The sequence below is a fragment of the Lutra lutra genome, chromosome 6, assembly GCF_902655055.1.
Source record: "Lutra lutra chromosome 6, mLutLut1.2, whole genome shotgun sequence".
NCBI lineage: Eukaryota > Metazoa > Chordata > Mammalia > Carnivora > Mustelidae > Lutra > Lutra lutra.
Window position 1 is genome coordinate 1,232,461 of NC_062283.1, and position 22,117 is coordinate 1,254,577.

The 22,117-nt window shown below is 46.1% G+C and overlaps 1 protein-coding gene across 1 annotated transcript; it reads left to right on the forward strand.

The window, feature by feature from the left end:
- The first annotated feature begins 3,365 nt into the window (after window positions 1-3,365).
- ZSCAN23 (zinc finger and SCAN domain containing 23) lies at window positions 3,366-19,725 on the forward strand. Its single transcript, XM_047735198.1, has 7 exons — window positions 3,366-3,988; window positions 7,901-8,404; window positions 8,624-8,768; window positions 9,111-9,781; window positions 14,866-16,637; window positions 16,868-17,060; window positions 18,807-19,725. The coding sequence occupies exons 2-4, from the start codon at window positions 7,976-7,978 to the stop codon at window positions 9,767-9,769; spliced, it is 1,233 nt and encodes a 410-aa protein (XP_047591154.1). The 5' UTR covers window positions 3,366-3,988; window positions 7,901-7,975; the 3' UTR covers window positions 9,770-9,781; window positions 14,866-16,637; window positions 16,868-17,060; window positions 18,807-19,725.
- The last annotated feature ends 2,392 nt before the right edge of the window (window positions 19,726-22,117 follow it).

Consider the following 22,117-nt stretch of genomic DNA (forward strand, 5'->3'; position numbering starts at 1 on the left):
AAATAAATAAAATCTTTTTTAAAAAATGTTTATTTTGGTGTAGTCTTGGTAGTTTAATTTTGCTTTTATTTCCCTTGCCTGAGGAGGTATATCTAGAAAAATGTTGCTTGGTCCAATGTCAAGAAATTACTGTCTATGTTTTCTCCTAGGAGTTTTGTGGTATTGAGTCTCAAATTTAGGTCTTTAACCCATTAGTTCATTTTTGCGTGTGGTGTGAGAATGCGGTCCAGTTTCATTCTTCCGCATGTAGCAGCTCAGTTTTCCCAGCACCATTCACTGAAGAGACTGTCTTTTCCCCATTGGATATTCTTGCTCCTTCCTCAAAGATAAGTTGACCACATATGTGTGGGTTTATTTCTGGGTTGTGTATTCTGTTCCATTGATCTGTGTGTCCATCTCTGTGCCAGGACCATACCATTTTGATTACCAAGGTATTGTAGGATACCTTGAGATCTGTCGGAAACCTCCAGCTTTGTTCTTTTTCAAGATTGCTTTGGCTATTCAAGGTCTGTTGTGGTTCCATACAAATTTTAGTACTATTTATTCTAGTTTTATAAAAAATGTTGTTGGTATTTCGATAGAGATTGTATTGAATCAGTAGATGGCATTGGGTAGTATGGACATTTTAACAACATCGATTCTTCCAATTCACAAGCATGGAATATCTTTGCATCTGTTTGTGCCATCTTCAATTTCTTCCACCAGTATTTTACAGTTTTTGAAATATACATGAATCCATTTTTAACAGGGATTTCAGCATTGGGGTTGTGGTTGCTTAAGAAATACCTAATGGCCTGTCCTATCGACAACGTTCAAAAGCCTGAAAACGTAGAGTTGGGGAGGCTGTGTGAAAACAGGCATTCTCACACTCTGCTGTTGAGAGTGTAAAATAATACAATGCTTGCAAAGGCACTTTCCTTTCTCTCTTCCCTCCTCTTTCTTCATTGTTCATTGTAGCATTACTTGTTAAAACAAAATACTGGAAACAATCCAAATGCCCATCCCTTACAGGCTGGTTGGGAAAATTCTGGTATGGCTACATGTTGGAGTACTATGTCACAGCAAGCAAGCAAGCAATAAGTAGATAGATAGATAGGTAGATAGATAGAAGGATATTCCAATGAACACATAATTTCCAGGTTATTTTAGTAAGTGATAAAGCAAGGTGCCAAAGAATGTATATAATATGATAATTCATAGCAGTAAAGAAGGTAAATGCTTAAATTTGTGAGAAAAGAGAGTAGAGAAGAAAGGAAAGACGGAAAAGAGGAAGGAAAGACAGGATAAATTAAAACTAATGAAAATGGGCCGTGAATATACAGTTGACCCTTGAACAATGCAGGGGTTGGAGTACTGACCCCCACGCAGTCAAAAATCCGTGTATAACTATCGATGCCTCCAAACTGAGCTACTAACAGGTTACTCTTAACTGGAAGTCTTACCAATAACATAATTAGTAGATTTATAGACACTTGGTACGTTACATGTATAACATACTGTATTCTTTTTTTTTTAAGATTTTATTTATTTGACAGAGATCACAAGTAGAGAGAGAGGAGGAAGCAGGCTCCCCACCGAGCAGAAAGCCCCATGTGGGGCTCGATCCCAAGACTCTGGGATCATAACCAGAGCCAAAGGTAGAGGCTTTAACCCACTGAGCCACCCAGGCACCCCTATATACTGTATTCTTATAGTACAGTAAGCTAGAGAAAATAAAATGTTAAGGAAATTATAAGGAGGGGGCCTGGGTGGCTCAGTGGGTTAAGCCTCTGCCTTCCGCTCAGGTCATGATCCCAGGGTCCTGGGATTGAGCCCCGCATCAGGTTCTCTGCTCAATGGGGAGTCTGCTTCCCCTTCTCTCTCTGTCTCTCTGCCTACTTGTCATCTCTGTCTGTCAAATAAATAAATAAAATATTTTTAAGAAATAAATTAATTAAATAAATAAAATCTTTAAAAAAGGAAGTCATAAGGAAAATACATTTGTAGAACTGTACTATATTTAATGACAAAATCTGTGTATAAGTGAACCTGCACAGTTCAAACCCATGGTGTTCCAGGGTCAACCGTATATAGAGTAAAGGAGTTAGCGATGGAAACAGAACTCTGGATATATCCTTTTATATCATTTAGATTTTGAACTATGTGTTTTGCATGTTCATAAAGGAAATGAAAAGGGATGAAAGGAAAACAAACCCTGAAATAGAAAAACAAACAGAAACAAATGATCCTAACTGTATATCAAGCTTATAACAAAAAGAGAAAAGAGGGGCACCTGGGTGGCTCAGTGGGTTAAGCCGCTGCCTTCGGCTCAGGTCATGATCTCAGGGTCCTGGGATCGAGTCCCGCATCGGGCTCTCTGCTTGGTGGAGAACCTGCTTCCTCCTCTCTCTCTCTCTGCCTGCCTCTCTGCCTACTTGTGATCTCTCTCTGTGAAATAAATAAATAAAATCTTAAAAAAAAAAAAGAGAAAAGAATTCAAATTAATGTATGTATACAGTACTCTGACTGAACTCCCCCTAATAGGATATATTTCAAAGAACCAATAAACAAGCAAAGCAAGCAAAGAAATTCTGAACTCCACACAGCAGGTATACTGTTGCTAGTGACACGGGCACTGAGAATTTGAAACTATTTTGTTTACATTGTAAAAGCAAATTGGGGGAATATATATGGAACTGTTAGGAACCAGGTTTTCGGGAAAAACAGGAAAAGGAAAAACAAACTGAATTTGTATTTGAATTGGAGACAATCTATACAATTCCGAAGAAAATATAATTGTGGATAAGGCCTAAAGCAAAGCTGTATCCCGGTGCCAGTGAGAGGATCCGTTGGTTTCTGTACACCGTCCTCCGCTGAAAGGAACCCGAGCTTCATGGAACAAGGGTGGGTTCTAGGTCTGGAGCAGGAAAAGCGTAAAAGGAGCCTGAAATATCTTGAATAAATGCACAAAAACTGTTTCTTTGCAGGAATGACACTAAGAAAGGCGGAAGGAATGCACGTCAGTTTCCTCATTTGTTCCATGGGGATAATTGCGCCGAACTTACAGCGCTGCTATTTAGAATGAATGAGTCAATACGTGCAAAACTCTAAGTTGGCCGTTACTGCACTTGCGGGCCTGGGAGACACTACGCCTCCCCGCGCCTCACTCCACTGGGGAGGAGATTCGCGAGGCGATCACAGAGGCGTGAGACCTCCGGGCGTGCTAGAAGGAATGCTGTCGGAAGCGCTGTCCCCGGGAGGCGGTCCGCGTGACGCACTTCCGGCCTTTGTAGACCGGCTCTCCTCAGCAGCGGTTGTCAAGGACTCGGAGGGGGTGCGGTCTGGCCGGGTGGCCTCCTCCTCCCACGGATGCCGGGTGAGCTTCGGAGTCCGGCTCCACCGAGGGCCGTCAAAGGGGCCGGTGTGTGCGCGGCGCCAGGCCTGGGTGGGGGAGGCGGCCCGGACCCGCCCCCGTCACCCTGCGGGCCTCCGCGGACGTCTTCCCGCGTCCGGCGGCCGCTGCTGGGGGCGGATTGAGCGAGGAGCAGGAGTCGCGTTACAATGCGCCGCGGCCTCTCGTAGTCTGCTCTACCGACGGCGGAGGCTCTTGCCTTGTCTTGATTTTCCCCTTTTTAGCAAATGCTTAAATAGCCGTTGTTCTGTTCGGGCAGGCATCGTGGAAGGCACTTTCCAAGTACTAACTTAGTCCCTTGTCAGGACTCTGGGAGGCAGGCGCTGCTGTCACGTGAGCTCCCCTCCTTCCCCCTTTTCTAACGTGGAGAGGGGAGGAGGTCAGGACCGTCCCAGGGCCAAGCAGCTGCCGTCGTAGGACGCGCCTCCGGGCTGCCCGGCTCCGGGGTCCGTCTGCCGTGCGGGCTCTGCGTCAGCCTTACAGCCACAACCCAGGATGGTTCTTCTCTCACTGGAGTCTCATCCTCCACTTTTCGGACCTCAGTCGTCCTGGGCTTCTAGTGAGGATTTGAGATGGGAGAAGAACAGACCCGATCGGGTGTGTGTCCGCTGTTTTAGTTGTGTGTTCACCTGTGCGGTGCATGCTTCCCCACCCACTTACCCACCCTGTGCTTTGGGCCGCAGAAAACACGACCCTCTTGGCGCCGAGGGGAGGTAGCAGCGTTTCATTTAGCCACCTTAAGCCAAAAATTGCACATTATCTCTTGAGAAGGTGGTTAATTTGCAAGCTTAGTAAGTGCCAGGCTTCATGCAAAACCAGTTTATATACGTTGTTTCATTTACTGTCCTTGACAACTTTGCAAAGTAGCTGTCCTCGTTTCGTTAATGAGATTGAGGTTCAGGAAAATCAGGTAACTCGCCCAAGATCACACTGCTAGTAGGTCAGCATTCACAACTAGATCTGCTGCCTCATACTACCTTCCACGTACTGCAGATTAATAGGGAGGGTAAGAGCTGGGTTTTGCGCATGTGGGTGATGCGCGCACACTCCTGTGCCTGAGATTAAAGATGGACAGAGAAAGTCTGAAAGGGTCCATTCTAATCTGTAACAATGTCTACTTCCGATGAAGGAATTCTTTATCCTGTACGTTTTGGATTTTTTTTTTTATATGAGAAGTAACCACAGGATAGATTGTGACTGAGGTAAAAGGTGGGGCTCGTGATCTAAGAGCTGGAAGGAGGAAGAGGGTGATGGAATGGATGAGGAAGACCTCAGAGGACGTGAGAGTCAATCAAGGTGCAGAGACTGGGTGGGGTTTGCGTAAGTGCCGAAGGCAAGACCACAGGCATAGAACACCGACGAGGAAAGCCTGATGAAAGAATAGTGAGAAGAAAAGCCCAAGTGGAACTGGCAGTTTTTGCATGTGGAATAGAGGAAAACAAGAGTGGGGCCCCACAGTTGAAGCTGGAGATGTGACTAGCCCTGAGCCAGGCTTGGGAATGTGGGGATGTGTCCGATAAGTCGTGGGGGGCCTTAGATGGTGACACCTGAGGAGAATGTGGGGATACATTATGATAAAGACACGTTTGTATCGCATGCTGCTTGGTCTTCCCCTACCTGCCTATCCTTGGTGAAGAGCATTTCTCCCTGAGTCATGGTAGATTTGGGGGTATTGAGCTTGCTGGGGTTCTAAGAGAAACCAGCTTTAAAATGCAAATTTTGTTTGTTTGTTTTCTAAGTGCAAGCAATTATTATGCTAATTATATACCTGGCATATTAAGATGGCCCCCAACAAGAAGGGATGATTTTTCAGCTTAACGATGATGGGAAGGTGATTCATGTTCAGTGCTACAAATATCGAGTTTGGTCTTTTCTCCAGAAAAACTTACAAGAAACAGCTGATATATATTGATATATACAGCCGTTCTGTGCCCATATAGCCGTTCTGCTTCTCACTTTCAGTACAATACGCAGTAAAGTACATGAGACTTTCAACACTTCACTACAAAATGGGATTGTGTTAGGGGATTTTGCCCGACTGGAGCCTAGCATAAGTGTTCTGAGCATATTTAAGGTAGGCGAGGCTAATCGGTGATGTTTGGTGGGTGAGGTACATTCAGTGCACTTTCAGTGTGTGTTGTTTTCAACTTGTGATGGGTTCATGAGGCCATAACCCCAGTGTAAGTCGAGGAAGACCTTAGAGTGGGGTGGTGAACCTAAAAGAGCTTAAGAACTGTTTGTGAGGGGCACCTGTGTGGCTCAGTGGGTTAAAGCCTCTGCTTTCGGCTCAGGTCATGATCCCAGAGTCCTGGGATCGAGCCCCGCATCGGGCTCTCTGCTCAGCAGGAGGCCTGCTTCTCTTCCTCTCTCTCTGCCTGCCTCTCTGCCTACTTGTGATCTCTGTCAAATAAATAAATAAAATCTTAAAAAAAAAAAAACTGTTTGTGACTGGGAGGGCAGGGTTGTAAAACACTTGGGAAGCATTTTACAGGCACTGGGTTCAAAGATGAGCTACGATGTGCTGGCGTGAGGCCGTGGGATTTTAGGCCACCAGACAGAAGAAGCAAGAGCAGGAGAGGAAAGCAAAAAGGAGCCCCTAGGCTATACAGAGAATAGAGGGGATTGATTGTAGTGAAACTGAGTAAAGATTTGAAACACCATATAGCAGAATGATTTTCTATGAGCAGAGCGCAAAGCTTCAGATTCATTTTCTGTGAATAGAAAATCTTTGACTTAAAACCAAAGTGGAAGGGCGCCTGGGTGGCTCAGTTGGTTAAGCCACTGCCTTCGGCTCAGGTCATGTTCCTGGATTCCTGGGATTGAGTCCCACGTTGGGCTCCCAGCTCTGGGAAGTCTGCGTCTCCTCTCTCATGCTCTCTCTTACTCTCCCTCAAATAAATAAATAAAATCTTTAAAAAATATATTTTTAATATATTATAATTAATATATAATATATATTATAGTATAGTATTATATAATATATAATATATACACAATATTAATATATGTGTATATATTATATATTATAGTATAATATCATAATTATATGATATACTATAATATGTACATATATAATATAAATATATAATATACTGTAATTATAGTATAATTGTACAAAATTATATATAATATATAATTATACCATAATTGATGGTATAATAATTATACTATATATATACACACTATAATAATATATAATATATAGTTATACTATAATTATACCATAATTAATTATGGTATAATAATTATACTATATATATACACACTATAATATATACTATATTATGCTGTTTAACATCTATTTCATTATTGTCTGTGCCTGCCAGCTCCTTCCTTCATCCTTTTCCCTTCTTCCTGTCCACTTACAGGAGAGACAGTGGGGTGGTGGTTGAGCCTGTGAATTCTGAAGTAGATTTTTGGAAAGGCAGCTTCACTGTTTCCTGTGTGTGAGACCTTTGGCAAGTGACTCCAGCTCTTTGGGCCTCCGTTTTCTCATCTGTCCATATGTGGGTAGTAACAAACCCTTAGGGTTGTTTCGAGGAGTCCGTGAGTTGACGCGTGTGAAACATCTAGTACAAAGCCTGGTTCCTTGAAAGCAAGAAAAGTGTCAGCTGCTATCAGTACTGTGCTTAGAATGTTGAGTTCCATCAAGTTGGGGACTTTGTTTTGTTGGGGCCCCTTGGCTAGTGCTGAGAGCAGTATTGGAATGAGTACTGCCAGATGAATGAGTGGCATGTGAGAAGTTTTGAAAGAAGATAATGTGAATCTCAAAGTGACAGTGAGTCAGCACCAAGAAAAGTGGGGGAGGGGGGAATAAGAGCTCAGGGATCCTTGTCTTTCGAGGGGGAAACCCTTTTGACTTTTCCTGGAGTGGTGACTGTAGAGAGGTCGGTGAAGCCAGAAGTGGTAGAGATTTGTGGAGGGGGTTATGTTTGCATCCACAAGGATGCTTCCCCACCCCAGTGGTTCTTCCCTCCTTGAGAAGCAGAACTAATATGGATTGGCAATATGGATTTAACTTTTCTCCTAGTTGTAGTGTGAGCTGTGTTCAGAACTTAAATACACTGTTCCTAGTTTTTATTTTGCAATGCATGCCAATACCCAAGAATAGTGTTGGGTTACATTTACAGTGAATTGTAATTCTTTTACTTAAATTTAGAAACTTTTTAAAGCTCTAGGTCATGATTCGTATGTGAATCATCAAGTCCTTATGGTAGGCTATGACCAGGGTTTTTGTTTTGGGGTTTAAAAAAAAGGCAAGATTTTAAAAATAATAGTGTGTGTCACATAATTCAGGATACATAGTGTTTTGTGAAATTATTATTTCAGTTACTTGTGTAGGTGTGTATCTCATGCACAAACATAACATTCATACGTCCATGTATATGCGTTTTCTGAGTCTCAATGTAAAATGTGACAGTGACTCCTTTTGTTACAGATACTCCTGTGTCTGCCAGCAGAGAAGATTTTTAACATTTTAGTATTTTTTTCTCTGCAATTATTTTTTAGATTTTGGGATTTCCAGAAGCAAAGATCAAAGAGGAATTATCGAGAATAGACTCTTTCTGAAGAGTTAAGACTAAGATGGCCACAGCCTTGGTCCTTCAGACTTCAGAGATGCAGGAAGGACTTCAGGCAGTAAAGGTAGAAGAGAAAGAGGGGGATTGTGGCTGTGGGCAGGAATCTGGCCTGCCGAGAGAGAACCCTCACACCAGAGAGATCTTTCGGAGACGCTTCCGGCAGTTCTGCTACCAGGAGACCCCTGGGCCCCGCGAAGCTCTTCGAAGACTCCGGGAGCTCTGCCATCAGTGGCTGCGGCCCGAGACGCACAGCAAGGAGCAGATCGTGGAGCTGCTGGTGCTGGAGCAGTTCCTGACCATCCTGCCCGAGGAGCTGCAGGCCTGGGTGCGGGAGCACCGCCCCGAGAGCGGGGAGCAGGCGGTGACCGCGCTGGAGGACCTGGAGAGGGAGCTGGATGAGCCAGGAGAGCTGGTGGAAGATGGGAGCACAGAGGTTTGTACCTGCAGGAGCAAGCGTGGGGTTTTCGTGCAGCAAGAGGTAGGGGAGGAGGGCTTTTTGTGCCTGATGTGGTCTGTTGTGGGCTCTCCATCTCTCTGCCTCTTTCTTGTTGCCAGTTTCTTGGGCCGCCTTTTCCTATATGGCGGACCTGGGGAGGTCCCCTTACAAGGTGCCTCTCACATTTGATTCCTAACCATCCGTAATTTCCGCCAGGTCCCAAGCTATGCTTGTGAACAGGGAGAGTTTGCGAAGGAGAAAGCAGCTCGGGGACCAGCCCAGGAGTTCCCAGGTGGCCGGTCCCAGCCCTCGGAAGAGCTGCATCCGTGCCGTGCACGCGAGCTGCGCCCGGTTCCGATCGGTGAGGATCGGGATCTTTCTCAGGAAGCCTCCCTCACTCCCTGAGTGCCGCCCCCCGTTCAGCACATCTGTTCCGTGTCTGCTGGGCACCAGGTGCTGCGGTTGGTCCTGGGGAGACCGTGCCAAGCAAGGTAGACGCGCCCCTGCCCTCAGGAAGACTGTGGCCCCCTGGGACAGGCGGACAGCTGACCACGCAGTTACAGTTCAGCCCGTCTTCTCCCTGAGGGCAAAGGAAAAGTGAACAGAAGCTGCGCTTGTTCGTCCCCTCCCACCCCCTCTCCTGGCTGGCTTCCCCCTTCCCCTTTGGACATCTGACACCTGCATGCTCCCCTTGCTGTTTCAGGTTGTGCGGCCGGGACTTGGAACATGGAGTTAGGCCCGGAGAGGGAGCTTTCTACAGAGACGAGGCCTCTTGTGGAAGCACCGGAGAAACCGAACAGTGATGCTGCTCAAATGCCTGAGTGCGGAGACCCCTGTGAGCGGGACGGCAGGCTGGAGAGGCAGCGGCCAAACTCTTCCGTGGAGAGACCCTATGTCTGTGGTGAATGTGGGAAGAGCTTCACCCAGAATTCCATCCTTATCGAGCACCAGAGGACGCACACGGGGGAGAAGCCCTACGAGTGCGAGGAGTGTGGGCGCGCCTTCGGCCAGCGCTCAGGCCTGTTCCAGCACCAGAGGCTCCACACCGGGGAGAAGCGCTACCAGTGCGGCATCTGTGGGAAGGCCTTCAGCCAGAACGCCGGGCTCTTCCATCACCTCCGGATCCACACGGGGGAGAAGCCCTTCCAGTGCGGCCAGTGCAGCAAGAGCTTTAGCCGACGCTCTGTCCTCATTAAGCATCAGAGAATTCACACCGGGGAGAGGCCTTACAAGTGTGAGGAGTGCGGCAAGAACTTCGTTTACCACTGCAACCTTGTTCAGCATCGCAAGGTCCACCCCGCGCTCGGGCCGGCCGGCCCCCTGGAGCAGGTGGCGCCACGCGTCCTGCTGTCGGACCACTAGCACGGTTGCAGGGTAGGTTCTTACTTTGTCCCTGAGCAAGGTAATGGGAAAAACTAGTGTAATCCTCTTGAGGGGGAAGCTCCAAGGAGAGCCAGTGAAATTGTCCACGTTTTCATGCTGAGAGAAGCATAATATCTTAAGTTCATCTGTCAAGTCTGGGGGTTCAGCATCCCCGCTGTGTGATACTGAATCTTGTGTTGACTTTATCTGCGTGGTCTCCAGCCTCACACACACCTGTGCAAAAAGTTTTCTACGTGTATTTCAGGGAAACTTCTTCATCCCAGTTTTAAGAAACTTTTAAAAAAGTTTTTAAAAATCATATGCTGCCTAAACACAAAATTATGTTAAATGCTGAGCTCACCGAGTATTTAAAAATTAATTTAAAAATAATTGCAGTAAAACCTGTAATGTAAACGATTTGACTCTTTTCTGTTTTCGTAAGATATGATAATTTGCTTTGTGACCTACAACAGGGGGCAGATGAATCCTCCCATAAATACACAAAGGCTTTTCCCTACCGGAGAACTCCGCAGGGTTCCAGTAACTCAGCCTCCGGTTTGGATCTGAGGAATTGAAGCAAGTCGTGTAGCTCAGTGGCTAGATGCAGTAGATACTGCTCAAGATTTTAAATTTGTCCAGGCCAAGAAACGTAGCTAAAAATCTGATATCTCACTTCCAGTCTTTGTTATGAAAATATGGGCCTCTTTGCACTTCTCCTGTGACTTAAAAGCATTTTCAGTTTTTTCTTTCTTTCTTTAACCCTTAGTTATGGAAATTTTCAAACACAAAAGTAGAAAAGTATGATCAGTCTTCATGTTGCTTTTGTAAATGCCTTGCTTCTCGGCATTACCTGTTGATTACCGCCAAGGTTTTGCGTAAAAAAAGTTTCTTTCCCTTAACAGTAATTGAGTGTTTGCTTTATACTAAGCCCAGCACACACAGAAATGGAAAATGTCTGGTGTTGACAATCTGGATCAGAGTACACAATAGTAGAAACCCTGTAAGGGACCTTAAGGATCACTTCTCTATCTCCTTCCGTAATTGATGCAGAAACGGAGGCTTTGGGAATTAGGTGTAAGATCCCACGGACAGCTAGTTAATGGAGCTGGAGCTAGAACCCTGTCTTCTAATTCCGAGTTCTCTTTCTGGTAAGCCACTGAAAGCAGTTTATCTCCAAATAGAAATTACTAGCATATGGAACTTAGAAGATTTAGAAGGCCCTGAGGTTTTGCTTTTTAGCTCAACAGGGCCTCCTATCTATGTGCAATAAATGCACAGCTCGGGGCCCCTTGGTGGCTCAGTGGGTTAAAGCTTCTGCCTTCGGCTCAGGTCATGATCCCAGGGTCCTGGGATCAAGCCCCACATCGGGCTCTCTGCTCAGCAGGGAGCCTGCTTCCCCCTCCTTATCTGCCTGCTGCTCTGCCTACTTGTGATCTCTGTCAAATAAATAAAATCTTAAAAAAAAAAAAAGAATGTATGTTAAAAAATAAAAATAAAAATAAATAAATGCACAGCTCCTCTGTTCAATTTACAGTGGAGTTGCAGGAAAGACTCACCACTTATCCCTCATTTGGGGCATCTCATTTTATTTTTAAGCAATCTCTTCACCCAGCGTGGGGCTCGAACTCACAACCGTAAGATCAAGAGTTGCACGCTCCACCAACGGAGCCAGCCAGGCAACCCGGTTATTTTTAACCTTTAAATTTTAATTTACTTAGAGAGACTTTTCAAGAAAGAGAACTCACTCTTCATCTGATTCAAGTATCAGAACAACATTAAAAAGGGAGTCTATCTTTTTTTTCACTTAGAGGTAGCCATTTTTCTACTATTTCATGTATCTTTGGTGTTTCTTTATGTAAATACAAGAAAACGTGAATACATGTTGCCTCATTTCCTGTGTTACACAGAAAGAGGGCATACTGCTTACACTCTTCTGCACCTGGCTGTGCTCCGGAAACAGTGCAGTCTTTAGAGTAACAGAGCTTCCTCGTTCTGTTTACAGGTGGACGGTATTTAATTTGGTGGTGCTCCACAGTCTTTAACACTCTCCTGTAGGTGCACAGTCAGTACTTGAAAAGGTCATAAATTGTTTCATTCTTCTTCCAAGTGTGGTTCAAGCCAAATTCTATTTAAAATAATAACTTCCGCATGAGCTAGGAAACAGGGTTTGGGCAACTAGACTTGCACCTCATTCTTTCCCGGAGAAATGCAGAAGTGCTGGGGGTGGTTTTCAGTCTTGTGTATTTGGTTCTATTATACATCCTTAGTCATAACATTTCAAACCGTTTCCGTTACCATTTGTGGCTAATTGTAGGTCTTATCAAAACTCTTAAATTTTCTCAAGAGTGTATTGTCTTGAGGTTAAACTATTTCCAAAAGAAATACATACGGATTTTCAAGTGAAGTTAAGGAAAATATAGTAGACTCGAGTTTGAAATAAAATCAACTTCTCCAGTAAATATGTATTCCACATAGTAATGTAGTACATATGCTGTTATAACCTGAGCCCATAAGTGTCTCAGATGCCTCTGCATGTGCCGAAGCAGCATGCTTGGATAATTCTGTTATGTCGGCGCTTGGAAGATTTAAAATACGAACAGATCAGGATTTTTTTTTTTTAAAGATTTTATTTATTTATTTGAGAGCAAGACAGTGAGAGAGAGCATGAGGGAGGAGAAGGTCAGAGGGAGAAGCAGACTCCCCATGGAGCTGGGAGCCCGATGTGGGACTTGATCCCGGGACCCCGGGATCATGACCTGAGCCGAAGGCAGTCGTCCAACCAACTGAGCCACCCAGGTGTCCCCAGATCAGGATTTTCAAGGATGTATTTCTAATGGACTGGTTTCACACCTGCAGTTGAAGATAGGATGTTTGTTTTGTGCTTGTCTTTTTGTTTTGTTTTGTTCACAGCTTCTCAAAAATTCTAAATTTTCTCAGCAACTGATGAAATGTCAAGGAACAGAAGATGTTATATATGCTGTAGAGACATATGCCACTTAGAGTGCAGTGATGGTTCACGTGATTAAACGACCTCCAGTTCACCAGACTGAATACTTGTTCTGTGATGCTAACGGCTCTGCTTCGCTTCAGCTAATTCTCTCATGTGGGACGAGCAGCTGTCATGGGTTGAGCAGTGCTGTTGCACTGGCCTGTGGCCTGTGGGCTGTTTCTTCCTCAGTTGTTTCCCTTTCACATTCCTACATTACGCTCACTTCTCTCTTTGCTGTTTCTACCCTGCCTCCTCTTATTCAACCCATGAGGTCTCTGGCATTGAGCTCCTTTCAGGTGCTCTGCAAACCAGTAACCATCCCTTTCTGTGCCTTTGAAAGTCCAGTTTGAAAGAGTAGTTCTTTTATGGCCCGGCAAGGTGTAAGAAATACTGATTCAAATCCAATTAAAAAGCTTTATTGGTTCTTGAGGGATAGTCCAACACCCCTCTGAGCACAGTTAGGAGATTGGATGCTATCTGTCAAGAAATGGCTGAGAATTTTGGAACCAAAACCTGTCTAGATCTGTATGTAAGGGCCCTGAAGACTGTCTTTCACTGTAATTTTTATTTGAAGGTCAGGACTCAAGGAGAACCAAGTCTCTGTCCACATTTTGTATTTGGAAATGACTTCTATTTTCTATATCTGACAATACTTTTTCTTTTAAAAATATAATTTTATTATATTATAATAAATATAATAATAAATATAATTTAATATATAAATAATATAATAATAAATATAATTGATAATATATCAATAATTATAATTGAGATATGATTCATAAAAATATAATTTATAGTGGAAGATTGTTTTATATTTTTCCTATAAGACAAAAATTATCTCTGAGGATATTTTATTTATTTATTTATTTATTTTAAACATTTAAAAAATATTTATTTATTTGAAAGAGAATGAGAGAGAGAGAGGGAGAGCATGACAGTGGGGAGAGTCAGAGAGGGGAAACACTCTCTGGGGATATTTTAAAATAAAGGTATATCTAAAGTCCAGGTGCCTGGGTGGCTCAGTCAGTTAAACATCTGCTTTCAGCTCAGGCCATGAGACTAGGATCCTGGGGTGAGCCCCATGTTGGGCTTCCTGCTCTCCCTCTCCAACTACCCCTCCCCCTACTCATGCTTGCTCACTTTCTCAAATAAATAAGATCTTTAAAAAAAAGTGATTCTGAAGTCAAAATATAAAATACTAAGTACTTTCTCAGGAGCAATTTTACAATATAAAATCTATACCAGTATACATGTGTGTCATTGGTTAAATGTTGGGTTAGAAGTTGAGAGAAAAGTAGATTACTTGTAGAAGGAGATGGAGGATAGAGGAAAGTGTTTTAGCAGAGGGAACAGGATGAGGAAGTCCCAACTAAGATATGCTCAAGAGCCATGAGTTTTCCAGTTTGACAGGTCGTGGAACTCCTACGTGGAAGTGCAGGAGTGGGGGCCAGATTGAGAGGTCCTTGGACACTTTTCCTGTGGGTTTGGTCTTTGTTTGGTAAGGGACCATTGAAAGTATTTTGTTGTGCTATAGGGGCTTTTTAACACAGAGTAAGAGTGTTAGCTTTAGGAAGAAATTTTGAGTTTACCCATTTCATATGTACATGAGAAAAGCGAAGCCCAAAGTGCTTAAACACTTGTAGTGATCTATTTTTCAATCGCATTAAAATTCTTAAAAACAATGAACAAAGATCATTGTGAATTATATGTAGTTTCATAGACACTTAGACTTGGGGGCTGGGACACATTTTAGGCATCTGCAAACAGAGCAGCAACAAAATGGGAGGGAAAGAGAAAAGGGATGAACAAAGTGTGAGAACATAAAAAGGACTCAGACAGACAAAATTACATGTTAAGACTGGATTAGACCAAGAAATGGTGACCAAAGACAAGGAAAAATAAAAAGATGCAGAGATAGTTACCAAGAAATGTGCTTTATCTTTATAATAGCTATTATTAGAGATCTGTCTGTCTCTCATTTGGTCCATGTGTCCTAACAGTGGAAACAGTCCCACTGCTCTTCATTCCAAACCCATTTCAGTGCTTTACATAAAAAGAAGAAGGAGAAGAGCACAGTGTATACATGACTGATTTTTGTTTTTAGGTCTCTGTGGACCCGCACCCAGTTTGCCATGCGAACGTCTCCGCTCTATGATGAAGCCACTGTTTCTGAATATATACCTGTGTCAGAATCACCTGTGCTGTTTGAACTCCACAGTTTCCTGGGCACTACCCAGACTGGCTGGGTGTTTCTGAGGGCAGAACCTGGGAATCTGCATTTTAGCCAGCTTGTCAGTGGTTCTCAGATAAAAGGTAACTACATATAATTTATTGCCCAATCTGGGACACTTGAGAATAAAAGAGACTGGCATTAATAATTACACCCAGACTAGAGGCATCACAGGATGGATGGTCTTCCACTTAGGACTTTTCCAGCCGAGGAGAGAAGACCAGATAGAGTAAGAAAGAATACAGTGTTCTCATGAAAACTAAGGTAGGACATCTATGAAGGAGGCTGTGGGAGATTTAGTGTAGCCACCACCTGCCTGGTTTGAAATAATTCCTGTTAACCTGTATATTGGATTAGCTCAGCAAGGGTGGGTTGTCTACAAAAACCACACTCCTCCTAAAAGGATTCCCCCAAACCACGAAACAGTTAAGATAGTGACCGAATGTGAACCTGTTGAGATCATGGTTTACCAGACAAGATGAATGACCTATCAGAAGCTTAAGGAGCGGCTCCGTGTATCGGGACTGATGAACTAGTGTGGGAGGCTCACTTGTAAAACTGTGGAGGAAAAGTGGGAGTATAGGGCACTAGAGGAGAAACTTAGGAGACTAAGGCAGAGTGTGAGCCATCTTATTAAGCAAGTAGGATGGATGAGGACCAGATCCGGTGCCAGGTAGCTTTTACTGATCGAGCTACTTCACTGGCTGTGGAACCGGGGCTGTGTCCCCGCATTCCCGGAGCTTTCTGCTGACCCAGCGCAGAAGTGCGAGTGGTTCCCTTCCACAGAAGGACGGGACTTGAAACAGTGGAGAGCAAGCCCACGTGCCGCTTTGCTCAGGGTGGTGCTGGTTATTGCCTCTGACCCGGGGGCCCAGCGCACAGCAGGATCTGCACGAGGGGGATCTGCAGGGACCCTGCGGGCTGGGACCCGGGACGACCAGGGTCCTGGGAAGCGGAGGGCTGCGCGGCATTGTGTGACAGCGGACAGGTGTCCTCGGTGCGATAGAGAGCTGGGGGCCAAGATAGAGTGCCCGGGGGCACCAGGAGGACCCGCCTGCTTAAGCCTCTCACAGGCTGCGGCGCTCGCGGCGGCCTGCGGGAGGTGGGAGCCGACCCACCACCGAGATGATGGGTCTTCCAGGCTTCCTAGAGAGGCAGCGGGCTGCTGGTGGAGGCGCTCCCGGACGTCGTGACGCACTTTCGGCTGCTGTCGCGGGCGTTAGCGGTGCCTCGTGCTTGCTCCGAAGCGAGGCTTCTCCGCCGGCGGCGCCGCTTCCTCGCGTGGGTCCCCTGAATCCGGCCCCCCCTGTGTCGGCGCTCGCGGGCACAAGCGCCGCGCTGAGCGGGGATCAGCGGGCGCGGTGTAGCTGCGGGGAGGCCCGCCGCATGGACGCGGCCTTGAGGCCGGCAGGTGGTGGTCTGTTCCCTGCGCGGGCCTCCTACGGTCGCGGCCTTGAGGCGTGTCCCTCTGAAATGCGGTAACGTGGTCCGCGCAAGCGCCGTGTGCGTTTCCGTGGCGAGGAAAACAGAAGTCAGCGCCTCCGTCAAGCACACACTGGGGCACGTGTGCGGGTGCTTAGGGCTTAGCGTGGGAGGAAGCCGGCCGGAAGGGGCGCTCTTCGCCATGCAGACCCCTGCAGCACCGCGTAAGCGCCTCGGGAAGTCGGCTTCAACCTTGCGCGGGCCTTTGGAGGTGGGGGTGGCGAGTTAGAGGCGGTAGGAGGCTGAGCGAGTAGGAGGCAGAGCGAGGAGGGAAGGGACCCTGGGACCGCAGAACACCGCGACGGAGGGGACGTGGGCAAGTCCGTAATTCCGGGGATGTTCCAAGGAACTTGGACATTAAAGGCGCTGTGCGTCTCCGTTTTTAACGTAACAGCTCGTACAGAAAATGACTGCGTGCACACTGCCTCGCAGAAGACACCGGCCGGCGCGGGCTTCGGCTCCCCCAGCTCTGCTTGCCCACGTCCGTAGCTGAGTTGGACAGGCTGGCACACAGTGAACTGCGGCATCGCGCAGGAGACGGAAAGGGCTACTCCACAGAGCGGCGGTATCCGTCTTTAAGCAGGGAGGTAATGCAATCCTAGACTTCTGAAAAAAATGGTAAATGCATGGGAAGGGGGCAAGAGTGGATGCAAGACAGAAGAGACGTGCAGTTGTCACGGAAAGAACCAGTATTATAAGTTGGTGAAAGTAACGTGGGGGCTGTGGAAATGAAGAGGTGTGGAATGGAATTTTGTGGGAAAGGCAGATTGAACTAGGCTTGATGACTAAAGATTAAAAAGTTCTGAGTACAGGGCATGGCATATAGTACTACAAATTTCAAAAAAAATACATAGTCAGGGCAGGTCTCCTGGTTGGCTTAGTGGATTGAGCCTTGGAGCATCTGATGCTTGATATCGGCTGAAGTCATGATCTCAGGGTTGTGGGGTCCAGCCTCGAGAAGAGCTCTGCGCTCAATGTGCAGTCCATTTGTCACTCTCCCTCTGCTCCTCCCCTGCTCTCTCTCAAATAAAGAAAATTTTTTCAGGGGCGCCTGGGTGGCTCAGTGGGTTAAGCCTCTGCCTTCCACTCAGGTCATGATCTCAGGGTCCTGGGATTGAGCCCCGCATTGGGCACTCTGCTCAACAGGAAGCTTTCTTCCTCCTCTCTCTCTGCCTGCCTCTCTGCCTACTTGTGATCTCTCTGTCAAATAAATAAAATCTTTTCAAAAAATAAAATATAGTCAGGGACAGGTTTTTGGATTAGATGATTAGATGAATGAATATGCGGGGGGTTTTTTTGTTTGTTTTGTTTTGTTAAGTAGGCTCCATGAACCCAGGGCAGGGCTTGAACTCACAACCCTGAAATCAATACCTGAGCTGAGATCAGAATTTGGATGCTTAACTGACTGAGCCAGGTGCCCCATAAATGTGCTATTTTAAAAGAAATGGGTTAAAAAAAAAAAGCAGGAAATTTTGGAGGAGGCATTGATTGTGAGGGGAAAATGAGTTAATTTTTGGTGGTGTTGAGATACTTTTAAGACATCCAAGTGGAAGGGTCCAATACACCCAATACATTGGACTATGTAATGGTCTGCAGCTCCAAGCTAAAATTTGGATAAGAGAATCAGATTTAGGAGTTCTTGGGTGACAACATCTCAGTTCTCAGATGCTACTGAATGGACAAGGTTGCACAGAATGAATGTGGAATGAGAAGGCTGGGTCTCAGCTTAGGGTATCTAGACATTTCTTGGCAAACTGAAGAAGAGCCATAAAGTAGACTTAAGAATGAGCTATTTGACAGGCCCTCATATAATACTACCTGAGCATCAGGCATTGGTCTAAGCACTTTACAAAAATCAACTTGTGGAAAACAGCCAGAAGATTGTAGTTCTTATAAGACTGGGAGTGGCTAGCAGTGTTAGATGCTGCAGGGACATCTGGTAAGCAAAGGACTGAAAAGTACTCACTGGGTTTGCGTACAAAGCAGACCTTGGTTAATGACTTGGGATCCCTGACTAAAAAATGGGACACACTGACCCACAGACTGTTCTTTTCTGAAATTAAAAACACCTTTGAAAGTATCTAGCACAATTCTTGGCACAGAGAAGTTGATTTGTAAATATAACTGACTTGATCTGTGACATGCAATTTAAGCAGGCAAAGCTGTTTACATTGTTTTTCTTCATTATCTGAATATTTCACATTATCTGAATATGTCACTGAAGTTTCTAGATCTAAAAGCTACTAGTATTGTTCTTTAATCCTAAAGTAACTGAATTGTGTTTTCCTTAATTTTATATTATCCTAATGACATTTTGTGTTTGTCTTTTACAGAGCATCCTTACCTTCAAATCATTGGCCTGGCCACAGCGATTCACTCTGACTAAATATGTTCTTAGTTTGGAATTGATCTCTGTTAACAGTGATGTGTTATGTGTTATCATGAGCCTTAAACTCTCCCTGCTGTTGTAACGAGCCAGTCTTCTGAGCTGTTGTGCCCAGGAATGGATTCAGTCTAGCCCTTTTGGACTGCAGAACGGAAGGAATGTCAACTAGTTACAGAATCTAGGCTGCACAAAAATGGTGCTTCTGACAGGAGTTCTTCAGAAAAAACTTAAGGCAGTTCTGCTGGGAGGATTCCCTTGGGCCTCAGAAGTCCAACTCTAGGCTCTCTGTTGTCAGTGGCTGCAGCCCAAGACCCACAGCAAGGAGCAGATCGTGGAGCTGTTGGTGCCCGAGCAGTTCCTGACCATCCTGCCCGACGAGCTCCAGGCCCGGGTGCGGGAGCAGCCCAGAGTACAGGGAGGAGGCTGTTTCTGGACTTGGAGGGCTTGTCCAGGAAGCTGAATATCCCCGAGGAAAGGTGAGATGAGGAAGAAATGATCTATCCTCAGAAGGCAGGTGTTCTCTATAGAGAGAGATAAGAGAGTTGAGATCTCCTCTCATGTGTAGTGAGGGAAATGGCCAAGATGTACTGGCCAGAGTTGTATCCCTGTAAGGACCTGCCCCTCCCAGAGGAACTAGCTTGTGGACCCCGGAAGTAGGGGCGGGCAGGCTGGGTGAAGACGTCCAATCGGTGTGGCGTGGGTATATCCACTGGGTGAATTAGGATTTAATTGGCTACCTGTGTAGGGGCGGGGCTCAACCACCCCCAAAGAGGTTGGTCTGCGAGGCTGTCGAGGAGAAGGAGAGCTGTCAGAAGAAGGAAGAAGCAGCAGCAGAAGAGTCGGTGGGAGCAGCAGAGAGAAGAGAGGGCGGGAACAGAAGAAGGAGAGTTGGCGGGAGCAGAAGAAAGAGAGCTGTGACAGCTCTTGTAAGAGCTATAGGAGCTGTGGCAGCTCTTGTAAGAGCTGTGAGAGTTGTGACAGCTCTTGTCAGAGCTAGATGAGCCGCCAGCGGCCCCGATGCCAGCAGCCCCGCCCACACGGCGGCTTCAACAGCGGCGCCTCGGGGAGCAGCGGAGCCACTAGCATGCCAGCGGTGCAGACGCCAGCTGTCCCAGCACACCAGCAGTCCCAGCACTCCAGCAGCAGCCGAGCCGCCAGTGGTCCCGACACCAGGGCCCCGCTGACACAGCGGGGAACGGCCTAGACTCCAGCAACCTCGCTGTGAACGGCCTCGCTGCCAGGAGCGGCCTTGATACCCTGAGCTGCAGCCTCGCTGGAGCTGCGCCATTCCGGGGAGCGGCTTCGTCTGGAAAGAGGCTTCCTCGGTGAGCAGCCCTGCGGGAGGCAGCATCATCAGAAAAGAGGCTTCCTCCAGAGTGGCCTCTTTTTGTGAGCAGCCTTGTCCGAGAAGCGGCCTCGCTGGAGCAGCCCTTGTCCGGGGAGCAGCCCTGTCTGAGGAGCGACCTCATCAGCTGCGGCCTCGTCCTGGGAGTGGCCTCGTCCAGAGTGGCCTCATCTACAGAAAGGCCTTGTCCAGAGCAGCCACGTTGGGAGCGGACCTGCCGGGATCATCATCATCACCTTTTCGTAAGAGACAGCCCTGACCGGTCAGTTTGATTTTTGATGCTTGGCGTGAAATAAAGCTTTGTTTGATTTTTGCTTTATATCCGTCTCGTTCTTTGATCACGGACCCTAACAATCCCCTTCCCTGTCCTTTTTATTTCCTGCCCTTGCAAGTCAAGGGAAACTCTGCTTTCTGTCCAACTGTTCTATGTTCCCCATTAATACTGGGATCGAAGTTCTAGACTTTTCAGCATATATCACCCTGGTCAAATTTATTTCATTGTCCGTGGGTCCTAGTCCTGCTATAGGGACAGGAAGGGCCCCAGGAGCAGATAGCTGATCTGGCAGCAGCACCTCTGCTGCTCCAGGGGTCCAGGACTCACAGGGGTCCAGCTCCAGCCAGGATGGGTCAATTCAATTCTGAACCTTGGGAGCTGCCCTCTGTTCAGGAGAAAGGTGAGGAGATTCCACCAGGGGAAAAGACAGGAAATGTCTTCTTGTGTTTTTCCAAATGAACCTCATCACTAAAATTTTTGTCTACCTTTCCCTTGATCTTTTGTTCTACCTTTTAACCTAACTGAGCCACCCAGGTGCCCCAGGCATTGCAACCACTGTAAACATAATGATCTTTTCATACTTTTGAGTATCGTACTGTTGACCCTTGAACAATATGAGTGTTGGGCCACTGACCCCCTTCACAGTCAAAAATCTGAGTATAACTTGACTTAACCACTGACAGCCTACTGTTGAGCAGAGACTTACTGATAAACAGTTGATTAACACATATTCCATATGTTACATGCATCATATACTGTATACAAAGAAAATATATTTTTAGGATATTTTAAAAAGTAATCTCGGGATGCCTGGGTGGCTCAGTTGGTTAGGCGGCTGCCTTCATTCAGCTCAGGTCATGATCCCAGAGTCCTGGGATCTAATCCCACATCGGGCTCCTTGCTCAGCACGGAGCCCGCTTCTCCCTCTGCCTCTGCCTGCCATTCTGTCTGCTTGTGCTCACTCTTTCTCTCTCTGACAAATAAATAAAATCTTAAAAAAAAAAAAAAGTAATCTCAACCCCCAATGTTGGGCTCAAACTCAACTACCCTGAGATCAAGAGTCACATACTCAATGAGCCAGCAAGGGGCCCCAAGAAAATGTAAAGAAAATCATAAGAAAATACATTTACAGAGGGCCCCTGGGTGGCTCAGTCAGTTAAGTGTCCGACTCTTGATTTCAGCCCAGGTCATCATCTCAGGGTCCTAGGATCCAGCCCTGGGAAGGGCCGTGCTCAGTGTGGAGTCTGCTTGTCCCTCTCTGCTCCCTGCCACTTGCTCACTCTGTCTCTTGTCTCTCAGGTAAATAAAATCTTAGAAGAGAAAATATATTTATGGTACTGTAGTGTATGGGAAAATGTCCATGTATAAGTAACTTGCAAAATTCAAGCCCTTTGTTGTTCAAGGATCCAATGTATTCAGTAATCAGTTAGATACAAATTGGTTTAAAAAAAAAACAACACCTGGTTGTGAACCTGAGGAACTCAGGAGCATTAGGCATTTTATCTTTTTTTTTTTTTTAAAGATTTTATTTTTATTTATTTGACAGAGAGATCACAAGCAGGCAGAGAGGCAGGCAGAGAGAGAGGAGGAAGCAGGCTCCCCGCTGAGCAGAGAGCCCGATGTGGGGCTCGATCCCAGG

Excerpts from the sequence above, each read along its gene's own strand:
- ZSCAN23 (XM_047735198.1), top strand. The coding sequence starts at position 7,976 with ATGGCCACAGCCTTGGTCCTTCAGACTTCAGAGATGCAGGAAGGACTT. Across the intron at positions 8,405-8,623 it reads TGGAAGATGGGAGCACAGAG|GTCCCAAGCTATGCTTGTGA; the intron begins GTTTGTACCTGC and ends AATTTCCGCCAG. Across the intron at positions 8,769-9,110 it reads GCTGCGCCCGGTTCCGATCG|GTTGTGCGGCCGGGACTTGG; the intron begins GTGAGGATCGGG and ends TTGCTGTTTCAG.